This window comes from Eubalaena glacialis, chromosome 7 (genome assembly GCF_028564815.1).
Source record: "Eubalaena glacialis isolate mEubGla1 chromosome 7, mEubGla1.1.hap2.+ XY, whole genome shotgun sequence".
NCBI classification, from domain to species: domain Eukaryota; kingdom Metazoa; phylum Chordata; class Mammalia; order Artiodactyla; family Balaenidae; genus Eubalaena; species Eubalaena glacialis.
The window spans coordinates 40,607,742-40,634,163 of NC_083722.1; the positions used below are offsets into that span (position 1 = coordinate 40,607,742).

A 26,422-nucleotide genomic window follows, 5' to 3' on the forward strand; every position below is an offset into this window, starting at 1 on the left:
GCTCAGCCCTAGGGGCTGGCCTCCTGGCCTGCAGAGGAGCCAGGAGGTTGAGCGTCCCCTCGGAGGGCTGGAGGGGGGACTGAGCCGCTCTGGTTGTGGCCCCCACCCCTGGAAGCAAAGCGCAGGGTCCCTCCCTCCGACTCTGCCCTTTATTTCGTGTTTGGGAGAATTCTATTTCTTTAGCTTTGGGAGAAGAAAAAGCAGCTCAGTGAAAACTAAATTGGAGCTTACTAAGTCACAGTAGCTCTCTTCTGGTTGTTGTTTTGTGGTTTGTGGTTCTTTCTGGCCCAGGCCCTGGCTGGAGAGGGAAGGGTTGAGGTCAGGCAGGAGAAAAGCCTGGAATCCTGCTTGTTAAGACTCTGGAAGGGGTCACTGCGGTAGGTTTGGCCAGTTCCTTGGGCGTCTGAGAGACCATCAGGTAGTGGGGCTGGCTGGGCTAAGGGAGGGGCGAACTGCAGCTCTCCCCTCAGCCTCCCCTCCCCCATCCCCTTTCACTGAGGAGAATGTTCTGGAAAATGCCATTGGCCAGTGAACTATTGCTCTACCCTGTGCTCCTCATCCCTCCCTGCCTAGTTCTGTCCTCCCCGAGCAAAAGGATCTAGCAGGGACAACAGAGGGAAGTGAGTAAGGGGCTGAGGAGGGAGGTGGGAAAGGGAGACTGAGGATGGGAGAGGAGACCCATCTGGGGGTGGGTGGCCATCCTGGTGATTTCACCCCCTCTAACTGTCCCGGTTTGAGCCTTCCTGGCTGTTTTGGACCTGGGGGGGGTGGTGGTCTGAGGGCTCCCAGCTCCCCCCTCCCCTGCAGGTGGAGGTGCCCCGTGGGGGAGGGAGGATCAGCCTGGCTCCCCGTCCGCCCCACCCCCAGCCTCTGCTCTCCTGGCTCCTTTCACTCCCAGGTATTTTTACTTTTCCCTGGTGCCTGTTATGCAGGATCAAAGGAAGGAGGGGAGGCTGAAAGAGGCAGTGGTTTGCCCAGCTCTTGGAGAAGCTCGGAAAAGGCAGGCCTGTTAGGTCTGAGGGCTGGAGGGGACTTGCTGCAGGCAGGCTGGGACCCAGTCCAATGGAGGGAGGCCTTGCGGGTGTCTGAGCAGCTTGGGGCAGGGCCTGGGGCCTTGTGGTCGTGATTCTCATCTTGCAAGTATTTGCCTTTCTCCTCACTGAGGCCTCCTTCCCCTGTGTGGCCTCTGTTGTTCCCCTGCCTATGGTGTGTGTGTGTCTGTGTGTGTCTGTGTGCGGGCACTGATCAGCCCAGAGGTGCTCAGGCTTCAAGAGAAGCCAGTGTTGAGCCCTCACGAAGGATCTGGAAGCCTGAGCAGGGCCTGACTGTCAGAAGCTGCTGTGCATTGGTTTCCCAGCCTGAATCTGCCCTGTTGCAGCCTCGGCTCACCACCTTGTCCTGATGCCAAAAATCCCTCCATTTGAAATTCAAGAAAACCAAGCCTGACTGCCTAGGATGTGGGAACTGGGCAGGGCCTAAGAGACCCTCGGGGCCAGCGTGGTGGGGTGGTCAGGGCCTGGGCGGCCTGCACAAGCTCTGTGTCCCTGGGCTGTGTCACTGTTTGACATTTGGTGCCTCAGCTTCGTCATCTGTGTGATGGGGATAAAAGTCCCAACTGGCTCATAGGGATGTGAGTGTCACCTGAGAAGCACTTGCATGGTGGCTGGCACACAGCACTATGTTGTCCTTTGCTGTTATTTCTCCATGGGGCACAATTGGCATTTGGACAAGACAGTGTTTCATTGTGCGGGCTGTCTCGCCCATGCTATCTCTGACCCTGCCTGGATGCAGACTAGTAGGTGACTCTCTCCCATCATTGTGACAACTGAAATGCCCCCACAGGGACGGGATGGCCTCCAGACTGGGTCTTATTCCAGCCCATCCATTTTACAGATGTTGAAACTGAGGACTCCCCAGGGGGACAAGTGTGGCCTCCAGCAGGGCAGCAGCAGGACTGCGGGGTGGTCTGAGGCTTCTGCTGTTTCTCTTCTGAATCCCCTAGAACTGGCCTCAGCAGCTAGTATCCCCCATCCCCTCACTCCCCACAGCCCCCTGGGAGAGAGATCTGATAACTCACTCACACAACGGGGTGAGTGCTGATGAGGGGTCCACACAGGTGTAGCTGCCCCTCTCCTGTATTTTAACAGCTCTTAAGCCTTCCCCAAAGCACTGACCGCCAGCCCTAGGTCACTGAGTCCTGGCTTCCTGCCAGCTTCCCCAGGCTCTCAGTGTGACTGGTGCTGGCTTTGAGTCCTCACCCACCTTGACTTGCTGTTTGACTTTGGCAGAGTTACGTGGTCCCTCTGGGCTACTGGTTCACCTGCAGAAGGGGGCTGAGGAGAATTAAGAGCCGTACTCTTGGCCTCTGAGGAGCTAATGGAGGAGGGAGCATTCTTATGCGGGGGTAAGATGTGAGGTGAGGGTTTAGAAGAAACCCGGGAGCTGAGGCTGGGTCCTGGGCTGTGCCCCCTCTCCTCCTCTACCCCTTGCGCAGACCTGGAGCAGTCAGGGCCTCTGTGGGGTGGGGCATGGGTGGTTCTGAGACCACCACTTGGTCTTGATAGAGGGACCATATTTCCAGGGACACCTCCCAACCCAAACACAAGCTCTTCTTCCAAATGGCTAGGGAAACTGAGGCACAGAACGGGCGAGTGGCTGCTGGTCTTCATTTGACAAACCCATGGGGAAAGGGGCCTTGGGGTCTCCCCCTAGCCAAGCCCTGGCTCAGCTTTCCGCCTTTCTCCCTGGGGCCTCCTGAGTCGAGGGGAGGGAGGTTGCTGGTGGTAAGGGAAGGCTGGGCCCACACAAGGAAGTCCTGGGGAAATCAGCCCAAATTAGCCATGAGAATGAGGAAGAGCTGGTACTCTCTCCTCCACCCTTGCAGATAAATATTTAATCACAACAACAATAATTAACGACGATCGTCATCATAATGTGCACTAGCTCAGGCCAGAACCCAAGCCCCACTCTCAGAGGGAGGAAGTGGGGAAGAGAGAAGGAGCAAAGAGAAACTAAGAGAGAAAGACCCTTAGAGAGGGGGAGGGGAGGGGGAGGGGAGGGGGAGGTCCAGCAAGAGAAAATGAGCCTCAGTTGGGTTGACCGCCTTCCACCCCCCGCCCGGGGTGGGGGTGCAGCTGGGGTGGAAATGGGAGGGTCCACCTAGCCCTCCCCAATTCAGCAGAAGAACCCCAAACCCCGGCAGCCCCAGCTTCTCCCTGGCCTTCAGGCTGAGCAGCTCTCAGCCAGACTTCTTCTCCTGGGGCTTTGTTGGCTTTCCTTGTCTCTGAGTCCTCAAAGGAGCCCAAGTGTGTCTGGTTCCAGAGCTGGGAGCCAGAAAGCTGGGTTCCAGGCGGCGTTCTGCTGCTCGCCCCCTGTGTGACTCGGGTCAGGTGCTCTCCTGCTCTGGGCCTTGGTTTCCTCATCTCTGAAATGGGCTGTGCCCTGTGGGACCGGTTTCTGCCTGCTCCTTCCTGTGGGTGAGTGTTGAGAGGGGTCTCTCTTCTTCCCAAGCCTCCCAGGCTGTTGCCTGGGGAGAGTGCTCTCTGAGGCCTCGGGTCTGATGGTAGTGGGCACAGGCCTTAAGAAATCTTCAAACACCACCCAATTTCTGCCTCAAGTTCTCCCATTTGGACCAAAGTCGAGCAGCAGCTGGGAGGAAACCAAGTTCAGGAGATTTGTGGAGTCTTTGGCTATAACCTCCAGCATCTCCTGCTCTCAGGCTCCTGATGAGAGATCCGAATTGCTAATGTCTTCTTTGGGCTTCTCTTTGATTCTCTCTCTCTCTCTCTCTTTAAGGTTGGTAAGAGGAGAGCATTGGAGCTGTTTTCTCCTTGATGCCAAGATCTGCCAAGCTAGGAGCACTCTCCTGCTTTCACAGTCATCCACCAAGAACAGGCCTGCAGGACGTGGGGACCAAGCCCAGAGCTTTGCTGCACCCCAGGCACTCCCTGCCGTCTGGGAGCATGGCCTGTGCCCATAACTGAGCGTTGCCTGCAGGGCGAGGAGCACCAGTATGGTTCAGCCTGTTGGCTGCCATCAGCCGCCCTGCTGCTGAAGCTGCGCTGGAGAGACTTGTGGGGGCTGCTCTGCCCCTGCTCCCCCAGGCTGTGGGCCAGGGGCCCACCACGGCTAGGAGGGAGGCCTGCCGTTCATGGGTCTCTAGGGATTTCCGAGATGCCTGGGAAGAGGGGCTGGGGCTGGCGGTGGGCCCGGCTGCTCCTTTGCCTGCTCCTCAGCCTGTCTGTGCCCTGGGTGCCTTCCTCCCTGGGGAAGCCCAAAGGCCACCCTCAAATGAATTCCATCCGCATAGATGGTGACATCACTCTGGGAGGCCTGTTCCCGGTGCATGGCCGGGGCTCAGAGGGCAAGGCCTGTGGAGAACTCAAGAAGGAAAAGGGCATCCACCGGCTGGAGGCCATGCTCTTTGCTCTAGATCGCATTAACAATGACCCGGACCTGCTGCCCAACATCACATTGGGCGCCCGCATACTGGACACCTGCTCCAGGGACACCCATGCCCTGGAGCAGTCGCTGACCTTTGTGCAGGCGCTCATTGAGAAGGATGGCACGGAGGTCCGCTGTGGCAGCGGCGGCCCGCCCATCATCACCAAACCTGAGCGCGTGGTGGGTGTCATCGGTGCTTCAGGGAGCTCGGTCTCCATCATGGTGGCCAACATCCTTCGCCTCTTCAAGGTTAGTGCCTGCCCAGCTCCTTTCACTTCTTCTCCTCCTGAATCCGAGGGAGAGAGAGTGTTTCCCAGCACCCCCAGCAATATCTGAGAATTTGGGGCTGATCTGTGGTGAGGAGGGACCCAGCTCCGTGGTGCTGACCGTGGTGCTGAAACAGCACCTGCTGCAGGCAGCTCCTTGATCAACTCCGCTCCTCTGCGGGGAATTCTGAACCAGGAGGGGAAAGGAAGTACTGGCGAACAACAGAAGGGAGGAGGAGATGGGCAGACAGAAATATAAAAAACCCAGACAGATGGACGAATAGAAATTTAGGTAGATAGAAAGGTAGACAGGTTAAAAGATAAACATAGAATGGGAATGTGAATGTTGGAGATTGCCAGGGAGAAAAAGCAAGACTTTTGTTTTGACATTGTTTTTCAATAATTGCAATTGCCAAGAAAGATCTGTTTTTCTCCTGGGTAGTTGAGAAAGCCCCGTGTGGCCCTCCCGCTCCACCTCAAGATTATAGTTAGAAGATGTGTCCTGATTTTTTGGATGAGGTGTTGGCTACTGAGCCCGCAGCGAATGGAGATGAGGACGGGAAAAGGCCTGGAGGAGCGGGCAGTCCCTGTTTCTGGTGCCCTTGGCCCTGAACTTAGCTTCCCTGGCTCATTACCTTCCTTCTGCCCCTCTTCCTTGCACACCTTTCTCCCTTTCCTTCTGGAATCCCTCCCTGCCCCCTCTTTGCCGCCTCCCTTCCTCTCTTCCTGGGGCCGGAGCTGCTGATTTGCAATTCAATTGGAGCCAAGTGCTTCGCTAAGCTGCTAAAACTACTGAAAGCTACTGGGTAGAGAGAAAAACATTACAAGCATTTTACCAATAATTATGTGCCTGCTCCTCTCTGGGAGCCTCCTCGTTTGCTGTGTGTGCGTGTGTGTGTGTGTGTGTGTGTGTGTATGTATGTGTGTGTGTGTGTGTGTGTGTGAGAGAGAGAGAGACAGAGAGACAGAGAGACAGAGAGAGAGGGAGAGAGAATAGGGTGAGGAGGAGGAAGGGAGGCACAAAGGGAGCCTCTGGGTCCCTTCTTCACTCTGGTGTTAGATTCTTGGCCTCTGGAATTGGCCCCTTGTCTCCTCAAAGGCTCCAGAGTTAGGGAGTGGACGGAGAGAGGCTGTTTGGCCTCATGCAGGATGGGAAGCGCTGAGGCTGGAGCCCTCTCTCCTGGACCCTTTCTGGAACACGTTTGCCCAATCCCATGATGCCTCAGTACTTTGGGGGCATTTCTGGGGGGTGGGGTAGAAGTGGGGATGAATGGTGCGAATGTCCCTGTGTTGACTGTGGGGGTAGGTGGGAAAGAAAGGTGGTTGGAGGTTTCCTGTCACAGCAGGGGCGGGGTTGGAACTTTGCCATAGGCTGGTCTGGGCCACGTGTGCTGTGCAGTCCTTGCCTTGGGGCCTTCTTCCTGTAGTGTTGGTTTTGCTTGATGATCCAGATGAAAACACTATTTTAATTTAAAAACAAATGGATGCATTCTGAAGGATGCAAAATCACGCTGAAGCCGGAGACTTGAAGGAGACTTTGCCTTTGTAGTGAGCAATCTGAACAACCCCTGGGGAGCAGTGTTGCTCGTGGGCATTCATTGGTGGGATGGTTGGGGAATGGGAAACCGGTCCAGTCCCTCCACCTGCCCGATTCTGCATTGAGGAGTAGAGACCCAGAGGGGAGGGGAAGCAAGGCTCTGTGGTCCCGGGGCCTAGTGATGGCTTCGGTGAACTGTGTCATCAATTCAGCCTGCCTTCCCTGGGCTTGGGAGGTGAGGCGACCTGGGTCAGCAGATGTCATCCTATCTGAGTGGGGCACAGTCCCCCAGCCTTTGAGAAGGCCAGACTACAGGTGGAGCTGCTGCAGTGTCCTTTTCTGAGCTTTGTATTAAACACCTTGGTGAGTCTGGGTGTTTTAAAAAGTGTTTTATAAAGATGATAAAACAATGTGATTGGGCCCTTGGGGCTATGACATTGGTGAGGGTCCTTCCCCACCATGTCCCAGAGGGGAACCAGTACCCACTTTATAGGGAGGTGGAAAAGATCAAAGGAGCTGAGAGGTGTCACCAGACACATGGCAAAGGCTCTAAGAAAGGTCGCTGTCAGCATTAGGCCTTGAAGCGGGTTCTTGGAAGCCCCACGCAGCAGGGGGCTGTGACTGCTGTGCTGACCTCTCCCGGGATGGGGAAGGTCGCTGGTGGGGTGAGGGGGTCTGGGGCCAAAGGGCCTCACCAGCCTAGAGCTCTTCCGCTGCCCATCTGGTCACATATGAATGTGGCCGTGGCCTGGGTTTTGTCTGAGCCTCCTCAGATCACAGGGAGATGAGTGGGTGGGGAGGTGGCGGGTCGGGATTCCCCCAGCCTGCTCAGAGAGCAAGATGGGGCTGGGAGGTAGAGGCTTAGGGAGGGGAGAAGGAAGGGGGACGGAAGGGGCCTGTTGGGAAAGAAAAGGGGACGGGCGGTGGGGGAGATGGGGAGAGAGCCAGAAGGAGACAGCTGGCTATGGTCCGAAGTCCCTGGGTCCCTTTTAACAGTGTTGATGTTCCAGGCTGGCGACAAGAGGGCTCCTCAATAATTAAACTGATAGAAATGAGAGGCTGGGCCAGAAACTGAAAAGCCATTTACAGAGACCAAAAGGTTGAACTTTGAGGAGGGAGGTCAGGTGCAGAGCCTCAGGCAGGGAAGGATGAGGGAGGGGCATCTTGGGGGCTGGGGGAGCTGCGGTGTCAGGTGTCTGTTTCAAAGGGCATCGCTGCGCCCCAGCCCCGCTCCCTGCCAAGGTTATTAGTGGGGTCTGCTGGGAACTTCCCCCAGAGGCTGTGATTACAGCTCTCTTTCCTCCGTGAGGTGGATTTCCTGTGCAAAGCTTAGAGAGGCACTCTGGGTTTGGGGGCACGAGGGGTAGTTTCCTGCCTGGAGAATGCTGACTGGGGTTCCGTCAAGGCCAGGGTATGAGCAAAACTCACCCCTGCCAGAGCTGGGAGGGGCCAACTTCCTGTCGTACAGATGTGGAAACTGAGCCCTGATTAAGGGACGGGCCAGGGCTGGGAGTCAGGTCCCAGCTCCCAGAACCGACTCCTTCCAGACTGCCTGCCCAAAGCAACTGGGTTGGAAGTGGGCCTCAAACCCAGGCCTTCATTAGGGATCAGAAGCCCTGACTTTGGGAAGTTGTGGGTCTGACAGCTTATATCCTTTACTCCCCTGTTCCCACCCTCTCCTTCATCTTCATTTTGGCTCCATTCTCCTAGTTAAGGGAATATTGATGGAGGTAAAGAATACTTTCCAGAGAAGAGCCTAACGCAGAGGATGTGGCCTCTACAATACTATGTCGTGGGGACAGCCCAGGTTCTGAAGCCAGTCAGATCTGGGTTTGAATCGCTGCGCCACCAGAGTTACCTCACCATATCCACCATATCTACTCACCATACCAGTCACTTACACCATAGTATGAACGAGCCAGTGAGATCTTTTCCTGAGAGCAGTTATTGTTGGGGGAAAAAGAACATAGTAAGTGCCCTGGAAGGAAACAGTTTTCAAATCCTTGACCTGTAAGAGCTCAGAAGGATCCAGAAATCATTGCACTGAGTCCCTCATTAATTTTGCAGTGGAGAAAAAAAAACAACAACAAAAACTGAGGCTTGAAGATGGGAATATGGCCTAGCATGGTGGTTAAGAATCTGGACACTGGAGCCAGACAGCTTTCGCCACCTTGGCAAATCGTTTAGCCTGTTTGTGCATCAGTTTCCTCCTTTGTAAAATGGGGATGATACTGGTCTCCTAGGCCTGGTGTGGGAATTAAGGGTTAATGTCCAGAAAAGGCCTAGCCTGGTGCCTGGCACACAGTCAGTCTGCAGGAAATGTCATTGCACAGCTTGTAGCTGGGCCTTAAGTCAGCATGGGAGACTCCGTTGATGTGGAGAGGCTGGACCGGGTGGGCAGGGACAGATGGTGACCTTTGAGGCTGATCCTGGAGAGGACCGACCATCTGCTGGGCCTCAGGTGTCTCCCTGCAGTGTGGAGACTGAGTGGCCAACTTCACTTGCAGGTAATGAGGGTTTTCTGGCTGTCACCACAGTGGGGTTTGAGCACTAAGAGTGGGGTGGAGTGGAGGGAGGGCAGGAAGGGGCAGGTGGGAGAGGGGATGCCAGCCAGCAGGTGGAGGGCAGGTGCCCAGCTTCCTAGGAGAAGCCGGGCCAGGGACACTGGTGGGCGACATTGGCTCTCTGTGCCACGTCAGCCTGGCCTGTGAGGGCTTGTCCCTCGCGGGGCTGTGAGTGCTGTAAGGGTTTGTGGTGCTTTTTAGAGAAAGCTGCCTGCCAGGTGCTTGGCTTGTCTGCCCCTCAGTGCCAGGCCCAGGGCTCCTGGGGAACCTTTGTGGCTCAGCTGATACCCCATGTTCTGTTGAGGATGTGGCTTTCCTGTCTTGAAAGTATTTTCACTGCACAACCAGGAGGAACTTTCAAGAGGGTCCACCCACTCTCCCACAGCCTGCCTGTCTTCCTTGAAGACAGCTCTGTCCTTGCAGCGCCCAGGCCAAGAAACTTGGTGGCATTTTTGACCTCTGCCTTTCTACCATCTGCAAATCCTGCAGGCTCTCCTTTAGGACACGTCCTCGTGCTGGAGTCTCCTCGACCCCCACCTTGTGTGCTCTCACCCGGATCCGGAAGAAACCTCTCTCCTCTCCCTGCTTCCAGACAGGCCTTTCCACAGCCCAACCTTTGCTCAGCTAACAGAGCGATCTTGCTAAAAGCCAAATCCAACCTGCTCCCCACCCTGCTTAAACTTTTTCTTGACTTTGCATTGCTCTTAGATTAAAATGCCAACTTCCAAAATGCTTGCCAGTCTGACAGACCCTGTGCTACCTGGTGCCCTGACCACATCGTTTTGCCTCTCCTGGGCGCACTCCATACCAGTCCTACTGTTTTCTTTATGTTCCTTGAAGACACTGTGCTGTTTGCCCACCACAGGGCCTTTGTACCTGCTGTCCCGTCTCTATTGGAATGTTCTCCTCCTACTCTTTGAGGCTGGATCCTTCTCATTCAACCTAAAGTTTAAGTGGACTCTCTTCAGAGAAACACCCTCCATCCCCCAGTTATTCTATATTATTTTCCCATCTTCCCCTTCATGACCCTCACCACAGTTTGTAGTCATATCCGTATTTCTTTGTTTGTTTTCTTGTTTCTCTTGGCTTCCCCTCTGGCCTGCTGCCTGTTTTTGTATGGCCCATGAGCTAAGAATGGTCTCCGTGTTTTAAATGGTTGAAAAAAAATTAAAAGCAATATGTCATGACACAGGAAAATTATATGAAATTCAAATTTCAGTGTCTGTAAAGTTTTATGGGAGCGCAGCCATGCCTGTTCATTTACATATTGTCTAGCACTGCTCTTGAGCTATGCCCTTGGAATTAAGTAGATGAGACAGAGACCATCAGCTGACCCCTGCTGGCCTCTAAGTTGCGCCTATAGGACCCCAACAGATGCCAGATCCATGGGGGGCCCTCAGGAAATCATGGCTGAAGGAACTTATGGAGAGTGAGCCATTTGCAGCCCCCATGTCTCCCCAAACTCTGTGGTGACAGCAGGGTGGCCCCCGTCTGCAGAGCCTGCATGAGCTCCTGGCTATGGGGATAAGTGTAGCTAAGCTCACCTTACCATGGGGTCCAGCCACTGGCCACCAGTGCCCACCACTTTGGTGACCCCTGGGCCATCTGTTTCCTCCCCCCAAATACCTCCAGCTCCTCGCTGACTTACGGAATTCTTTTCGCTTAATGCTTTGTTCCCCGTTAAAGGGTATCCCCATGTCCCACTGTTGGCTGTTATTAGAGATTTGTCCCAAGAAGACTTACTCAGTAAATGTTCGGGAGTGAATGAGGGACCCTCCTGAAGAGGTCGTTGGGGTAAAATAATCACAGCATTTACATGGCATGTATCCTGTGTCAGGGTCTGCCCCAATCCTCACAGCAACCTCCAGGGGTAGGTGTACAGTGGTTATCCCCATTTTATAGACGGAGAACTGAGGCTCAGAGAAGCTAAGCAAATTCCCCAAGGTCACACAGCTAGTAAGTGGTGAAGCTGGGATATGAACCCAGGCTGTTTGGCCCTGAATCTACCGTTTTCACCGCTCTGCTCTCCTTTCTCTTCGTCATCAGGTAGTCTTGGGTGAGATCTGGCCCAATACTCACTGTGTGGCCTTTCTGAGCCTCAGTTTCTGTATCTGTAAAAAGGAGTGTAATGATACTCATTTGGCAGCAGTGATAAAGTGTGCAAAGCCTTTAGCGGGTGCTTAGGGGATGCTGGTGTTACGAGAACAGGTTGGATAGACATTAAGGTGTCTATCCAAGCAGCCGAGCGGGGCGGGGAGGAACGGAGGAGGTGTAGGAAGTGGTCTTGCTGAGGGTGACTGTCAGGGCCTGTTCTCCTGAGGTGAGGACCACACAGCCCTCCCTCTGCTTTTACAGCATTTCTCTTTCCCCCAAACCCTAGGTGTCCCTTTGTGGTGGGAGTCTGGGGAGGGGACCTCAAGACCCAGGGTCAGGCCAGCATCTAAACAGAGTGGGGAGGGAGGTGAGGGGAGGGAAAACGTGGCCCTGGGGAACAGCCCTGACCACTGAGTTGCCAATTCTCTCTGTGCTTCCAGCAAGTCCTTCCCTGTGGGTGGGGCACTGGGGTACAGGTTGCATCGCCTGGTGGTTCTCAAGCCTGGCAGCTCATCATAGTCACCTGGGGAGCATTGGATTCCTGGGCCGCCAGTGGTGAGGAGCCCTGGGGCTGGGTCTGTATTTGCACACCTGCTGGGAGGCTCAGCTGGCCGCTGGCTGAATGCTCTGAGTCCTCCACGGTGTCCCGGTATTCCCGTCCCATCTGGCTTCTCCAGCGAGCGCCCCCGCCCACCCCGCAGCCCTCTCAAGCCCACTTCTTCTGATGTGCACCTTCGGGTTGCAGGACCTCTCTGAACACAGGAAGTTTGGGAGTGGAAGCAAGAGGGTTGCAGCTCTGATCACTGGACTGGCAAACAGGCTCATTACTGGGAATGAAAAGGAGAGAGTGGAGGCCTTTGGGGGGGCCTCTGGGTAGACTTCCTGGAGATGCCCTGGAGGGAGACCTGGTGGGCTCCTGGAGCCTGGGTAGGGCTGACAGGGCCCCTGGGCGAGGTGTGTGACATTGTGGAGAGGCCGAGGTGGGGCTGAGCCTGGGGAAGCTCAAGTTCATGACTGCTGGTTTCTGGCTCGCTGTCCCCCATCTGGACCTTGGTTGGCCCATCTGTAAGAATCCATTCATTCGTTCACTCACCAAGTGTGTATTGAACATCTCCTCTGGGCCTCGCTCTGCTAGAGCTGTGGCCTCCATCTGGCTGCACATTGGAATCAGCTGGGGAGTTTAAAATTCCCGGGTATCCGAGCCCCACCCCAGGATTTTGGATTTAATTGATGTGAGATGGGGCCTGGGCTCCCCAGGTGATACGTGCAACCCCAGGTGGAGAACCGCCACGCTAAGCAACTTTACAAAGCAGGCAACAAAGCAGATGGAGGCCTGGCCCTCGTGGGCTTCCACGTTTGAAGGGAAGGCAGGCAGTGAACAGGTAAAACACATAAACGTATAATTGTCACGGGAGAGCAGTTCCTTGCAGGACAAAGCAAGGAAGTGGCTAGAAAGCCATGGGGGGTGGGGGTGCCAACTTAGGATGGTTGGAGGTGGACTTTTTGAAGGGGGACATCTTGAGTCGAGTGAAGGAGGTCGCCCTACGAATATCTGGAGGAAGAGTTTTCCAGGTAGAGGGAACAGCAAGTGCAAAGGCCCTGGGGCAGGACTGTGCTTGGTTGATGACTTGACCCAGGAGCTCAAGAGGGAGGACCCAGACAGCCCTGGGGGCAGGGAGAGGAGGATCAAGGGGGCTCCAAAACCCACATCTGCTCCTTCTAGCTGCAAAGGGTATTGGGGGAGGAGGGTTACCAGGATTCTGGTGACCTTGGGCAAGTCGCTGGGCCTTTCAGGGCTTCAGTTTCCTCACCTGTAAAATAGGTAGGTGGTTCTTGACCAGTCCTTGTGAAGCCACAGAGGTGATGGGGAGGAGATGTAAGGGTAGAGCCCATGTGAGAGGCTAGTTCTTTCTCCTGGCTCTCCCCGTGCTGGCCTCTGGCCTCCCCCTCCCAAGCCCCCTGTACCTCTTCTAACTCCTCCCCCTTCATTTCCCTGCTCCCCGCTCCTTGACCTGAGGATGAACAGAGCTGGAGACAGGAGGGAGGCAGACGGGGACCCTGAGGGGCAGTAGCTTTCAGTGGTCAAAGCATGGGCCCTGGGCCAGATGGCCTGGTTCATACCCCTGCTCTGCCATTTATTACCTGGGAGGCCCCTCTCTGTGCCTCAGTTTCCTTGTCTGTAAAATTGGGGACCCTTGTAGCCCCCACCTCATAGGGCCTTGTGAGGATTACATGAGGAATACACAGAAAGAGCTCAGGGCAGTGCCTGGCATGGGACTCTGGATATTGGCCGAGTGCCTGGCCCTGGGGGGACAGCCCAGAGCAATGGCCTTGGAGGCAGCCACACAGTAAATCACTCAGATCCTGGCCCCAGATCACTGGGCCTCTCTGGACCTCACCATCTCATCTATAAAACGGGCAGAATCACATGCAGCTTTCAGGGTGCGGATGCAGAATGATACGAATGGGGAGCGGGTAGCAGGGTGGGCCCATAGTAGGGTCAATAATATTTGTCCTCATCTCTTGCTGACAGAGTATCCAAGGGGCCTTCGAGGAGAGGTGTGGTCTGGGCCATGCAGGGTGGGGGGCTCTGTGGGGCGGAGGGGCAGGTCGCTGGCTTTGGGCAGAAGAATGACTCTGGTGAGTGTACCTGAGTCCCCCTGTGTGACGGTCCTGGGGTCCTCCCGACCCTCCCAGTTAGGTGTGGGGGATGGTAGGGAGATCTCCGGCTCCCCCCTTGGGGAGGGCTGAGGGTCCCCTTACCAGAAGTCTCCCATAGCTTAGGGACCTGCGCTCTGGGCCTGGCTCTGCTGCTGACTCACTGTGTGACCTTGGGTGGGTTGGCTACCCTCTCTGTGAGCAGAGGGCGTTGGATTAGGTGGGCTCTGACCCCGGTCCTTTATCTGGAGCCTTTCCTGCACAAGGAGCGACGAGCTTACTCCTCAGGGTTCAGGCTGACCACCCGTGGCCTTCCTTGATCGTGGGCCGTGCTTTCCAAAGCCTGCCTCCCCGCCTTTGCCTGGGCCATGCCCTCCTCCTGGAATGTCCTCCTTGATGCCTGACGGGCAGAGTTGAGCTCCTCCTCCAAGCCCTGACTCAACATCCAAGACTTTCCTGACCCTCCAAGGTCTGAAATCCTGGGGTACATGGGGTTTCTCGTGTGGCATTCTTGGGTCTCCCCAAAGTTCATGAGCACGTTGAGGGCAGGGCTGGGTTGGACCTCTCTTGGTGCCCGGCCTGGATACAGACAGAAAGACAAATCAGGGAGCCTGCCATCCTTGGGACCAGGAGTTGGACCACACGAGGGAGCTGTGCCTGCCGCGTGGGTGGGGCGCACAGGCTGCAGGGCTAAGCCCACTTTACTTCCCTCTGCCCAGCCCGGTTTGAACTGTGTACTTTTCGGTTTCCCCCGAATTATTAAACTAGCATTTTTATGACCAAGACATGTTGGAAATGAAAAGAAGGAAAATTCTGCTTTATATTCCAATTGACCTTTTCACTTGCCACCCGCTCAGGGGGCCTGGGCTGGGGCGAGGTGATGAGATGCAGGCCCAGGCCTCGCCTCCTGGTGCTGGTGCTGGGGCTGCTGTGGAGAGTCCTGGCCGGAAGCTCTGTCGGGGGAGGGGAGCAGGGACACCCTTAGTCTGAGGCCCTCTTTCTCTGTACATGTGTCCCCAGCCCTCTGACTCATTCTGTCTCGCTCTGCAGCTTTCTCTGTTTCCCTCTCATGGCCTCCCCCATCTCTCTCTTCCTCCTGGTCCCTTTTGGACTCTCTCTGGCTCTGTCTGGGTCTCTCCCCGGGTGACCTGGGGCAGCCTCATCCCGGGGCCCCGTGGTTCAGGTAGGACGTAAAGCGGCTGCCAAGCCCACCTGCTCCCGGCCGGGTACCCCCCAGCCTCGTGCCCACTCTGGACACCCACCTGCCTCACACCTGGATTACGGTCGTCGGTATCTCAGCGCTGAGCACTTCCTAGTGGGCGCCCAACCCACCCAGGCCCCCACTCCTGACTCAGGTTGCCTCCCACAGAGCTCCAGAAATTTTCTTGGAGGTATGGCCTGGCTGCGGGCACACCTTGATGCTGCTCTGGGCTCCACTTTGCTTGCCCGTGGGGTGACAAGGGCTGGCTCTGTGTGCTTCGCAGGGCTGTGGGGAGACCAGGCCAGGCACAGGGGTGTGGACCTGCTTCAAAAAGGGAAAATCCCGGCTCTGCCACGTACTGCTCTGTGACCTTGGGCAGGTCACGTAACCTCTCTGAGCCCAGTTTCTGGTCTGTGAAATGGAGAGGGTGGTTGTGAGGGTTAAATGGGATGATGTAGAGTGGCCAGCACAGGGCCTTGTGCCCAGAGGTGCTCAAGGACAGTAGCTGCGGCGCCCTGTGTTCATGGGCTGCTCTCCCCGCCCCCTCCTTTCATCCCTCATTCCTGGACCTCCATCCTCCCTGGGCCTCCCTTTCTCCCTGGGGTCTGCTGAGAGGTGCCCCAGGGTGACCAGGAGGCCTGCGCTCTGCTCAGTCCTGGCCCAGCGCAGGGACAGTGAGGGTGCCACCAGGCCGGGGGCCCAGGGAATTTTTAAACTCATCACAGCTGAACTGTCTGGAGGGTGGGAGCCCCCTGGGCCCCACCCCCGCCCTGGGCAGAGTGGAGAGGGGCCCTGATGGTCCTCCATGTCTCCTTTTAGGGCTGCAGAGCAAAGAGAGGCAGCTCTTACCTCATTCTCCATCCCCCTGGGGCTGTGGTTTAGGGGAGAGAACAGGGCTGCATTAACCTCTGTCAGGGCTGCAGGCGGCAGGGGGCGTCTGTGTTCAGTGCAGCTTCCTCCCAGGCTGAGCAGCCTCCCCCCTTCCAGGCTCAGGTTCTGGAAGCTGCCAGGGAATCCAATGTGGCCCCCACCCCAGAGGGGCAGGAAGAGGGCAAAGCTTAACCCTTAGGAGTGAATTCCAGGTGGGAGACATTTGAAGTTTAGGCCTGGGGGGTGGGGCTGTGAGGGGCGTGGCTTCCACCGTCAGCTCAGTTCAGAGAGGAGACCTACGGAAAGTGGGGTGCAGGGAAGTGGGGTGCACCCAGCTCTCACAAAGAGCCTTTTATTTTATTAAAGATGAATGGCATCTCCCATGTGGGTCTGACAGGAAGGGGTTTCCCTCGTTCACCGGGCATCATATATTTTAATAACGCACTCTTTCAAGCATATGGAAAATTATAGAGAATAATATAATGAACTGCCCTTGTAACCACCCCCTGGCTTGGTCAAATATTGATATTTTTACTCTAATTGTGTCAAAACTTGTTTTCTTTTTAAAAAAGAAAACATTGCAAATATAGTCAGAGTCCCCTGCTTGCGTCTCCTCATCCCACTCCTTTTCTTCCCCCCACAGAGACGGCCCCAGCACTGTCTTGTATGGGTTGTTTTTAATTCCTTTAATTCCTGTGCACTTGAAAAAAAAAAAAACCAACATATATCTCTCCATAAGTAATACTTAGTTCTGTTTTGCCTGTTGTACGCGTGATAGACACAGGATCACACTGTGTGTGTTCTGCAGGTGCTCAATGTCACATTGCTCTGCGGTTTTCTTTGTTCCTTTCCTTTTCCGGGTAGCTCTCCACTGCAACAGTGCCCAGTGCGATTACTGTCCGTTCTGTGTGGTCACCTAGGCAGGTTCCCCGAAGATCGTTCTGTGTAACCATCCTTGCCAGCGTCTCCTTGTGCTCTTGGAGAGTTTCTCCTGGGTCACACCCAGGAGCGGAATTGCAGACTCATGGGGAATAAACCTCCTGAACTCTCCCAGAGGTTGCCATGTTGCTCCCCACATTCTGTGCCAGGGCACTGGTTTCCAAACCTGCCTCACCACTGGGATCCCCAGGGGCTTGTTAACACAGGTGTTCCCGGGGTGCCTGGGCCTAAGCCAGCCCTGCTAAGGAGACAGTCATGATGTGGAGTCTTATTTCATCAAGTCCCCGGGGGCTTCTTGGACCTGCATTTGGAGGTGCCCCTCCTGGCTCTGCCACATACTTGCTGTGTGGCTTTGGACCGGTTGCTAGATCTCTCTGAGCTAGGATACCCTAATCTATAAAATGGGGATGACAATGATGGTGAAGACTTAGTCAGGGCTGGCCTTTACTCCCTAGGGTATAGCCTGTGGTGTCTCCAGGGTGGCCGCAGCCTGGCTGGGCTCTGGCTTCATCCAGAGGAGGGATGTCCTCTTTGACGCCATCTGTGAAGTCATGCTTGGATTCATTGTTTTGCTTAACCAACATCAGGGCCCCCTGCTTTGTGCAGACTGTGCCATGCTTTAGAAACACGGAGTCTGGGCCAAGGACCCTGAGCTTGGGAGTTGAATGGGGCAGTAATTCAATGACAATGACATGAGTGCTCTAATGGGGGTGGAAAAGGTGCCCTGGGGGTGGGTGAGGGGGGCCCCTAACCTGCCTGGGGGGGAGGTATCAGGGAAGGCTTCCTGTAAGAGGACAACTAGCTGAGGCTCACCAGCCAGGACACAATTAGCTAGGTCGAGGGGCGTGCTGGTGGGCAGGGGAGGGCATTCCAGGCAGAGGGATCTGCGTCCAATGGCCTGGTGGTGTGAGAGAGAGAGAGAGAGAGAGAGAGAGTGAGCCTGGTGTGCTTGTGGGGGCCTGGCTCTCCCACCTGCCTGGGGCTGCAGGAGCTGGACCTGACCAGGCGGCCGCCTTCCCCACAGGGGTCGCTCTTGACAGCAGGATGGCCTTGGGTCGCACCTGGAAGGGGTTTATGGGAAGCCTGAAGTGTGAGGAAACGTTAAGTGCCTTCTAAGTACTTTGATTATTTTAAATTGCTTAAGTGGTTTCTAAGATGATCCTAAGTATCCCGGTGACAGAGACACAAAATCAATTAGGAAAGTACAACAAACTCAATAAGAGGAGAGTAGCCCCCTCACCTGCCTTCTCTGCCCCCATTCCCACCTGGGCCTGGCCGCTCAGCCTGGACCAGGAGCCCCTCCTCTCTCCTCCCAACACCAGACTGGAGATCCCCCACCGCCTGTGCTGGGCTCTCCCGGCCTTGAGTCCTGACCTCTCTCTCAAGCATTTCAGTTGGGGGTGGGGGAGAGAGGGTGTGTGTGTTTGGGGACCTGACAGGGTCTCCTTTAAAGATGCTTCTCTCTCCGGAATGAGCCTTTTGTCTGGCCGCTGGGGGACCTGGAGCACCCTAGGCACGGCCTCCTTTTCAGTGACAGCATTATTGTGTGAGTGCATCAGACCTTCCCCTGGGTGTTCAAAGGAGCCAGAGGACGTACCCCAGCTGCAGCCTCCCCTGGAGGCAGCCACCGCTCCCTGCGTGCCTTCCAGAGAGCTCTCAGCCTGGGCGTGGCTGCCGTGTCACCCACTCCAGGCAACATTCACCAGCACGAGGGGGGTGTGTGCACACGTGTGTTCTCCCCCTCCATTTTCACACATCCCCAGCCCCTGCTGGGTGAGCTCCCAGCGCTCTTGGGGTTCGCCTCTGTCAGCGCGGAAGGGCTTTGTGTGGCCCCCAGGACTGCCTGCTTCCTGTCTCCTCAGGACGGACACTTAGTAGTTTCTGATCTTGTGCTTTTACAAAGAGCCACGATGGGTAATTTTGTGATTGGCCACTCCGCGGGTCTCTGTAGGGTGAATTCCTACAGACACGTGCTGGGGCAAAGGGCAAGTGTGTTTATAATTTCTTGTACTCTTGCCAGCAAGGGGTGACGGCTGGACTCGGTGGCGCCCTGTGGCCGGGAGCGTGGCCCCAGAGGAGGTCCTGTGGCTGATTCTGACTTGACCTCCGTGCAGCCTCGTGTAGTGGATCGTGGGAGGTAGGGCCGAGCTGGCCCCTGGGCCTCAGCTCAGGAGCTGCCCAGAGGAGCGAGTGGGCTTGTGTCATGTCTCACTGGTGGCTGGTGGGGTGTGAGGTTTCTGAGCCGCTTCCTCGGCCGTGTCTGTGCACGTCCAGGGGACTCTCCCTCCACAAGGAGTCGTGGCAGTGAAGGCTGGGGTGCTGGGTGCTGGGAAGCAGGAAGTGGCAGGGCCCTACCTAATTGGAGCGGTTATCCTGGGAGTGACAGGTGTTCAGATGCTCCCTTTGGGGGTGGGTGGAAAGGTGGATGTGGCAGGTGCAGCATAGGAGGCAGAACCAGGTGTCCTCCGTGATGCCGTGGGCATAGAGCACGGGGGTGGGGAGAGGTGCCCAGCTGGACTGCCGGCCTGAGGCTGGGGGACTGTGGCTTCACTTGATTCCTCCTCAGGAGGAAAACCCCCAAAGCCCAGGAAATTCAGCTCCAGGACTGCAATCCAGCATGGTGGCTGAGGGAGGGCGTGGGCAGGGGGCCAGTCCAGCAGGGAGGGGAGATGACCTCACTCACACCATTTGCTGTGGACAGGAGGGATGCATGGCAGGAGGGGTCTGGGAGAAGGAGGCAGGAGCCCCAGGGCTCCCAGGGTGGCCTTGCCTTGGTACCCATCTCGCCCACCTCAACTCCAGCCCTCCCTCCAGCCCCTGCCAGCTCCAGCCCAGTTCCCCTGGGTCATTCCCTGACCACACCCCCTGCAATGTCCAATCTGCTAACCTCTGCTTCTGATGTTCCCTCAGCCCCTGAAGAATGCTCTGTCTACCTTTTCTTTACATAAAAAATAATTGAAGTATAACTTATACACAGTGAAGTACACAAATTTCAGGGGCATTACTTGATGAGCTTTTATAAATTAAGATACAGAACATTTTCAGTTCCCTAGAACATTCCCTTGAGCCCCTCCCAGCCCACATCCCTCCCTCCCCAAGGCTAATCAGTAACCTGATTTCTAAAAGCATAGATTAGTTTTGTCTGGTTTTGAGCTTCATACAACCAGAGTCATACAGTCAGTCTTTTGTGTGTGGCTTCTTTCACTCACATTATCTGTGAGATTCCCCCATGTGGTTGGGTATTTTGATGATTTGCTCTTTTTCATTGCTCTGCACTATTCCACTGTGTCATTGTTTGTGTAGTTCAGCATTCATTTACCCGTTCTGCTGCTGCTGGACATCTGGGCTGAATTCAGTGTTTGGCTATTAGGAATAAAGCTCTTCTGAACATTTGTGTACATGTCTTTTAGTGGACATTAGTGCTCATTTATATTATATATATAAATATGAGTAGATATGATTGCTGGCTCTTTGGCTGCATGAATGATTAGATTTAGGAGAAACTGCCAAACATTTCCCTAAAGGGATTATACCTTCCCGCCACATTTTTTTTTGCTTTGGAAATTCCACCTGTGCTTCAAAGGCCCATCTTGAATGCCACCTCTCCTGACATCCTGATGGATAACAGCATTGGTCACTTGGATGTCAGCTCTACAGGGCACGGTTGTGTCCCTTTTCTTGTCTGCTCTATCTCTAGGGCCTGGAACCTGATAGGTGCTTCATAAAATGAATAGTTGAATTTATGTGCCTGGCCCTGTGTCAGGAGTTTCACATAGGTTATCTAATGTAAGTCACTGGCTAGGAAGTCCGTCGCACTGGCCCTATTCTACAGGTGAGGAAACTGAGGCTTGTCCAGAAAGCAGCAGAGGCCTGCAGCACTGCCTATCCCTGAAACCTCTGCTCATTCCACAGTTCTCAGCGGCATGTGTTTGGAATTTCTTGCTCTTTTTCAGCTCGCCCACTTTGATTTCACTCGGCCTCATATTCTAGTCTGGGGGTTGTTGAATTAAATCTCGTGGGTGACCTAGTTAGCTTGTGACCCAGCCAACTCCTGAAGGATCTGTCAGCTTTTTCTTCATCCTGAGCCTGTGCCCTAGAATCAGGGTTTTCCAGGTTGGGATAGGGGTGGAAAGGCTGAAGAAACCCACCCGTATGAAATTAAAGCCCTCTTCTGGCATGGCCGACATTTATACCTTGTCAAAATTCCTTTCCATTGGTTGTGACAATCCCTGAGGTCACAGCCTGGCCACCGTCATTTGCATTTTCCGAGTGAAAAAATTGGAGCCCAGGGAGGTGGTGTGACCTGCCTAGAGTTGTCAAGGAGCCTGGGGAGGAGCTGAGGTGAGGGCCTTGAACTCCTGCCTTCCAGCCATGTGCTGTAGTATTGTAGGGGTGGGCTGGGAGAGGATGGAGAATGGGAGTTAGGCTAAGAACTCACCGAGGCTTGTCCCAGGGCAGCTTTGGGAATCTGGAGAGGCTCTTTCAGGTCATCGATTTACTAAATGGTCTTTTAGAGCCCTGAAAGGTGTGCTGGGTGTCTCAGGGGCAGATCCCCAGAGGAGCCTGGAGGCCACTGTCCATGGTGCTGAAACAGGACTTGGCTGTTGGGAAGCAGAGGAGGGGGCAGTAGAGCTGGCCTTGGGGGCGCTATAGCTTCCCAGGAGGTGCTATCCTGCCAGTTTTGGTGGGAGCTGGGCATGTGGCTGGGCAGACGGTGCAGGCGCCTTGATATTTTAATTGAAGGCTGGAGACACGGTTACTCTCTCTGCTGTGCTAACAATGTACGGAATAAATAATTCATTGGTGGCTGTGTTGTGCCTGCTGTTCTCACCCATGGGGGTGGCCACACGTGTGCTCAACATGCAAGCTGCTGGGTGGGCCAGGAGCTGCTATTATGGGCTGGTGGCTGGACCAGAGGCGGTGCGTTGCCATTTTAACAGGGCCCTGGTCACCTCTCAACCGCTGTGAATCGGTTTCCTCCCAGGCAACCCCCAAGGAGAGGTGAGTGGAATGCGGGGCCAGCTGCTCCTGTGTGCTGCAATTAAGTGACACTTAAAGGTCCATTTGTCCTCAGAGCAGCCTGAAATGGCAGCAACTTGGAGGAAAGGCCCTTCTTAATGGGCACTCTCCCTGGGCTGTGTTTGAACTGGTTCCATTGGATTCAGCAAATATGTATGGAGCTCCAAGTTTGTGCAAGATACCGGAGCAGGTGGTGGAGATGGGAGAGATTGCCAGTGAATAAATCTGGGTCCTTCCTGGATGCGGAGGTATGACATGCATATGATTTGTCACAGCTCAATTTGGGGGTGTGGGAGGGGTGTGGGAGGGCTGTGGTGGAGGTACAGGCGAGGGTGTGTGGGGGCTCAGAGTAGGGAGAGGTCGGTTCTGACAGGGCATACATGGGGTAGCTGCCTGGAGGAGGTGTCCTGCAGGCAGAGAGGGAGCCATGACAGTGCTCCAGTGGAAAGGACAGGTATGGTTGGAACTTCAGGTATGTCTGGCATGGATGCAGCAGGGCTCCTGGCACGGGAGAGGGTCAGTGGAGAGGGAGTTGGGATGGATTAGGAGCTGAGGCCAGGAGTGTGGGCTTGATCCTGCAGGATGGTGCCTTGGTCCGATTTGGGGGTTAAAATATTCCTTTGGGTGTGGAGTGGAGGTTTGGTTGCAGGCCGAGGCCTGAGGCTGAGAGAATGGTTAGGAGACTGATGGAACAGTTCAGACTGGAGGGCCATATGGTGGCCCGAATGATGGCCTTAAGCATAGTGTCATTCATTCATTCATTCATTCACCAATCAAATAATTAGTGAGTCATATGTTAGGCTAGGTTAGGAATAGAGCAGGGAACAAAAACACAAGTAATCCTTGCCCACATGGAGCTGACCTTCTAAAGGGGGAGAAAGACAGTAAACAAGCAGCAATTCAAGAGGTGACAGGTGCTGTGGAGGAAAATTGCAGAGGGCCAGGGGTTTCGAGAGTGATGGAGGAGGTGAAGAGCTCTTTTAAACCAGGTGGTCAGGGAAGGGGCATTTGAATACAGACCCAGGCAAGTAAGGAAGGGAACCAGGTGCCTGGATGGTATTGTGGGTGAAGGGCACAGCCAGTGCCAAGGCCCCGAAGCAGGAACATTCTTGGTGCATCTGAAGAACAAGGAGCCTGTTCAGAGAGGAGGTGAAGAGGCGGCAGGGCTGGGTCAGCAGGAGCTCTGGGTCCCAGGACAGTGTGGCTGTTCACTCCAGATGCATGAGTGTCCTGTGGAGGGTTTTAAGCAGAAAGTGATGGGATCAGATTTATGGTGTCAAAGGCCCCCTGGCTGCCCTGTGTGGGCTGAAGGTGTAGCCGTGTCAGAGGCAGGCATGGAGGAGTTTATGTGTAATAACCCTCCCTCCCTCTCCCCTCCTCCCAGGGGGCAGTCAGCCCCCAGCCCTCCTCCGCAGAAAGCCGCTGAGGAGGCTTCCAGGAGGCCTGGCAATTCTGCAGAGCCCTGTTCTTCCCGCCCCCCTGCCCCAGGCTCCTGGTCCCCAATCCCTGATGCGCTGCGGCTGGGACCCTCAGCCACTGCTGGATGTGCCTTTTCAGGGCCCTCTAGGGGCCTCAGTCACCATAAGGTGAGCATCGTGGCAAATGTCTCCCTCACTGAGTTGATGTGAGGTTTAAATGGGAGAATGTCTGTGAAAGCTGTGGAGGGAAGGCCATTATTATTACAAATTTCAAAGCTAGAGGGCAGACCGAAGGGAATGGTTGAAGGGGGCCCTGAGAGTAGTGATTTAGGAACCTGTGACTCCAGGTGGTGGCCCTGGCTGGAATAGGCGTGGATTCAAAAGCTGCAGGGAAGAGATATTTAGGGAAGCACGTGCCGGACAGACTGCCCAAGGAAGTGGTGGGTGCGGGGTGCACCCTTGCCCTGAGGGTGATGCCGTGACCCCCTGATGCCTGAGCCCTGGGCTGAGTCCTGTCCTCACAGGAGGTCCTTCTTCAGCTTCGCCTGAACCCTGTGCCCCCTCCAGCCCCTTCCCACCAAGAGGTTGGGGCCAGGAAGGTGTTTCCAGCTGGAACCTGCTGTGGGCAGCAGACTGTCCTCATCTGGGGGGCTGCTCACGCTCCGCACCTTCCATACCAAGCCTTTCTCTCCCCCACAGAGAACCTGGGGACTCCCCAGCCTCCAATCAGCTCAGGCCCAACCTCAGGAACCTCCCTCCGTCCCTCCTCGGGAGGGTGGTTGAGTTATCTGCCGCTCATATGTTTGGCAGAGAGCTGGCGGTGAGACCCAGACTGGGAGTGCGTTCACTGCGGGGCCCCTTCTGGGGAAACCCCTCTGATTGCTGTCGGGAGCCGTGGATCTGCTGAGGTCCTCCAGGAGCTGCTTATAGAGCTGTGAGCGGGAGACACTGCCTCCCTGGGGCTGGGGGAGAGGACTCAAAGAAAGGGCCAGTTTAATTTAATTCTGTGTTCTATTGCGCGTTGGATAAATAACCTTCATTGAGATGGAAGGTGGGGGGATGGACAGGGAAGTTTGATTAATTTCGAACTGGTTTCTCATTTGTTAATTTTCTCCCAGTTCAGCAGGATTATTAAAACAAATTACCGACACTGCTCTCTCCTCCCTGGGCTGGAGCGGGGCTTGGTTCACAGGAGTGATCCTGCCCCTCTTTTCCACTACAGTTATTTAGGTACGACTTGGGGTGAGGGATGAGGCCTCCCCTGTCTCGGGGTCTCTGGGCAAGGCCCCCATTTCTTGTTGGGGGTCTTCACGTCCCTGCAGCCTCATGGAAGTGCTGGACACCCGGGGAACGGTGGGAAGTGCTGGCCAGCCAGGGCGCTCTCCCTCCAGCAGTGCCAGTTACCTGGGTGGGCTGGGGCCTGGAGTGAGGGACAGGCCTGCCAACTCCAGCCCTCTCCCCAACCCATGGTATCCAAGGGAGCAGGACAGGCGGACGAGCATGGCAGGCGGGCTCACAGTCTCTGGGCTGCCCCTCCCCCTGGTTCCCAGTCCTTCGGTCCCCCTCGACCCCCACTGATCCTGTCTAGGCTCATCAGCCCTCGCCCACCTTGAGCTCTGCCCCTGCCAGTCTGGATCTCCTATTGGTTGGATCAACCCTGCAGAAAAACCGCCCCTTGCCGGGCGGTAATGGCGGAGAGTGGTCAGCACTTTCCTGCTCACTGTGGGCAGTTGAGAGTTCCAGCTGCTTGGTGGGCAGCTGGGCAGGGTGGTGACAGTTCACGGGGTGTTATGAACATTCTTTTGTGCTCCCCAAAATGCACAGTAAATGCTGCCCCTGCCCATCCTGATTATACAGGAGTGTGTGTGCGTGCGTGCACGCACACACACACACATTCAGGTATATTTAGCACCATGAGCCACTGCCAGCATGTGTGCTTGTGTGTCCAGGATGTGTGTGTGGGACTCAGGGCGTGCTTGTGTGAGCTTGTGCTCCTGAATATGGGGGCGGGTGTCTCAGGTACACTCAGGTGGACCTAGTGTGCATGCCTGGCTCAGAGCATACCATCTGTCTCTAGGTGTATCTGTGTGTGACTCATGTAATTCTGTGTGTGTAGTGTGTGCTCTCGTGTCTGTGTACCTGGGTGTATGTGGAGTGGGCAGGGGCAAGCACACGTGTGTGTGTGTGTGTGTGTGTGCGATGCCCTCGGCACATGCACGTGAGCGGGTCCTTCGGTTTTGGTGGACTGAATCTGCCGGCTCCTGGCAGGGCTGCCAGGTGTGTCCACGTCTGTGTCCGTGTGTGCGTGTTTCCTCCTCCTTGGTCCCTGCCCCCATTGGCTGATACTCTGGAGCATGAGAGTGGATTACCTGGAGTGTCCACCTGGGCAGGCCTTGGCTGCCCTGAGGGTGACCATGGGGAGACCTGTCTCTGCTTGGCTCCGTGTTGCCTGGGGGACACAGGGGTCCCCTGGAGAGAGGCTGTTCCCTGTGGCCTCCTGACCCTCCACTCCACCAGCCCGCCCTAAAGGACCTTCTTGCTGTCTTCATCTCCAGGCCTGAGCTGGAGAAAGGGGCAGGTGAAGGAGAGCTGCCAGGCAGGATAGATGGCCCTGAAGCCTGGGCTAGGGGAGGGACACCAGCTCGACCTCTAACTCCTGAGGCTGGGCAGTGGGTGCGGGACGCCTCAACGCCTGTGACTCACAGGCTGTTGAGGCTGCCAATCCTGTGAGGCACAGCTCCTTCCAGACACTTCCTCCAGCAGAGATGTGTTATATCAAGTCGAGTGAGAAGGGCCATGGGTCAGGGGCCAGGGAGGGGTGTGGGGCTGCTTGAGATGAGCTGTTCAGTGACAGCCTCTCTGAGAAGGTGATGTTTGATCAGAGATGTGAATGAGTGAAAGGGTGTATGTACTCTGTGGCTCTGCGGGGGGAAGCCAGCCGGGCAGAGGGCACGGCACGTGCAAAGGCTGTGAGGCTGGACCACGCTTGGGGCTCAGGGGCTGTTTAAGGAGGCCAGTGTGGCCAGAGGGAAGTGAGTGGGGGGAGGGTTGGTAAGAGCTGAAGTCGGCCAGGCAGCAGGTGTTGGGGAGATGCTTGGGAGGCTTTGGGCCCTTCTGAATTGTCCCTGCAGGTGCCCGCTGTCTGCTGGGCCTGGCTGCGCTGGGAGACGGGACCCCTCTCCGGGCACTGCTCCCAGCGGCTGCCCCCAGTGGGACCTGCTGAGGCCCAGGCTCACGGGCAGACCTTTGTCAACTCTCTGGCTTTATGGAGATTCTGGGGCAGGGGCTTGAGTCGGGGGGACCAGGTGGGAGGGGCCAAGATCCGCTCCGGGCTTCCCTCTCAGAGAGAAGCGTCAGCTCAGATCACCAGTTGCTGGAAACTGGACACGTGGGCTGGGACAGGGGGAGTCTGT

At 55.7% G+C, this 26,422-nt stretch overlaps 1 protein-coding gene across 2 annotated transcripts in view; it reads left to right on the plus strand.

Annotated features, from left to right (window-relative positions):
- Positions 1–4,116: 4,116 nt before the first annotated feature.
- Positions 4,117–26,422, plus strand: part of GRM4 (glutamate metabotropic receptor 4) — a 99,756-nt gene continuing 77,450 nt past the window's right edge. For both annotated transcript variants that reach the window (XM_061195140.1, XM_061195141.1), the window contains exon 1: positions 4,117–4,692. In XM_061195140.1, coding sequence (XP_061051123.1) covers positions 4,174–4,692 — 519 coding nt within the window. In that variant the 5' untranslated portion in view covers positions 4,117–4,173. The remainder of the gene's footprint in view (positions 4,693–26,422) is intronic.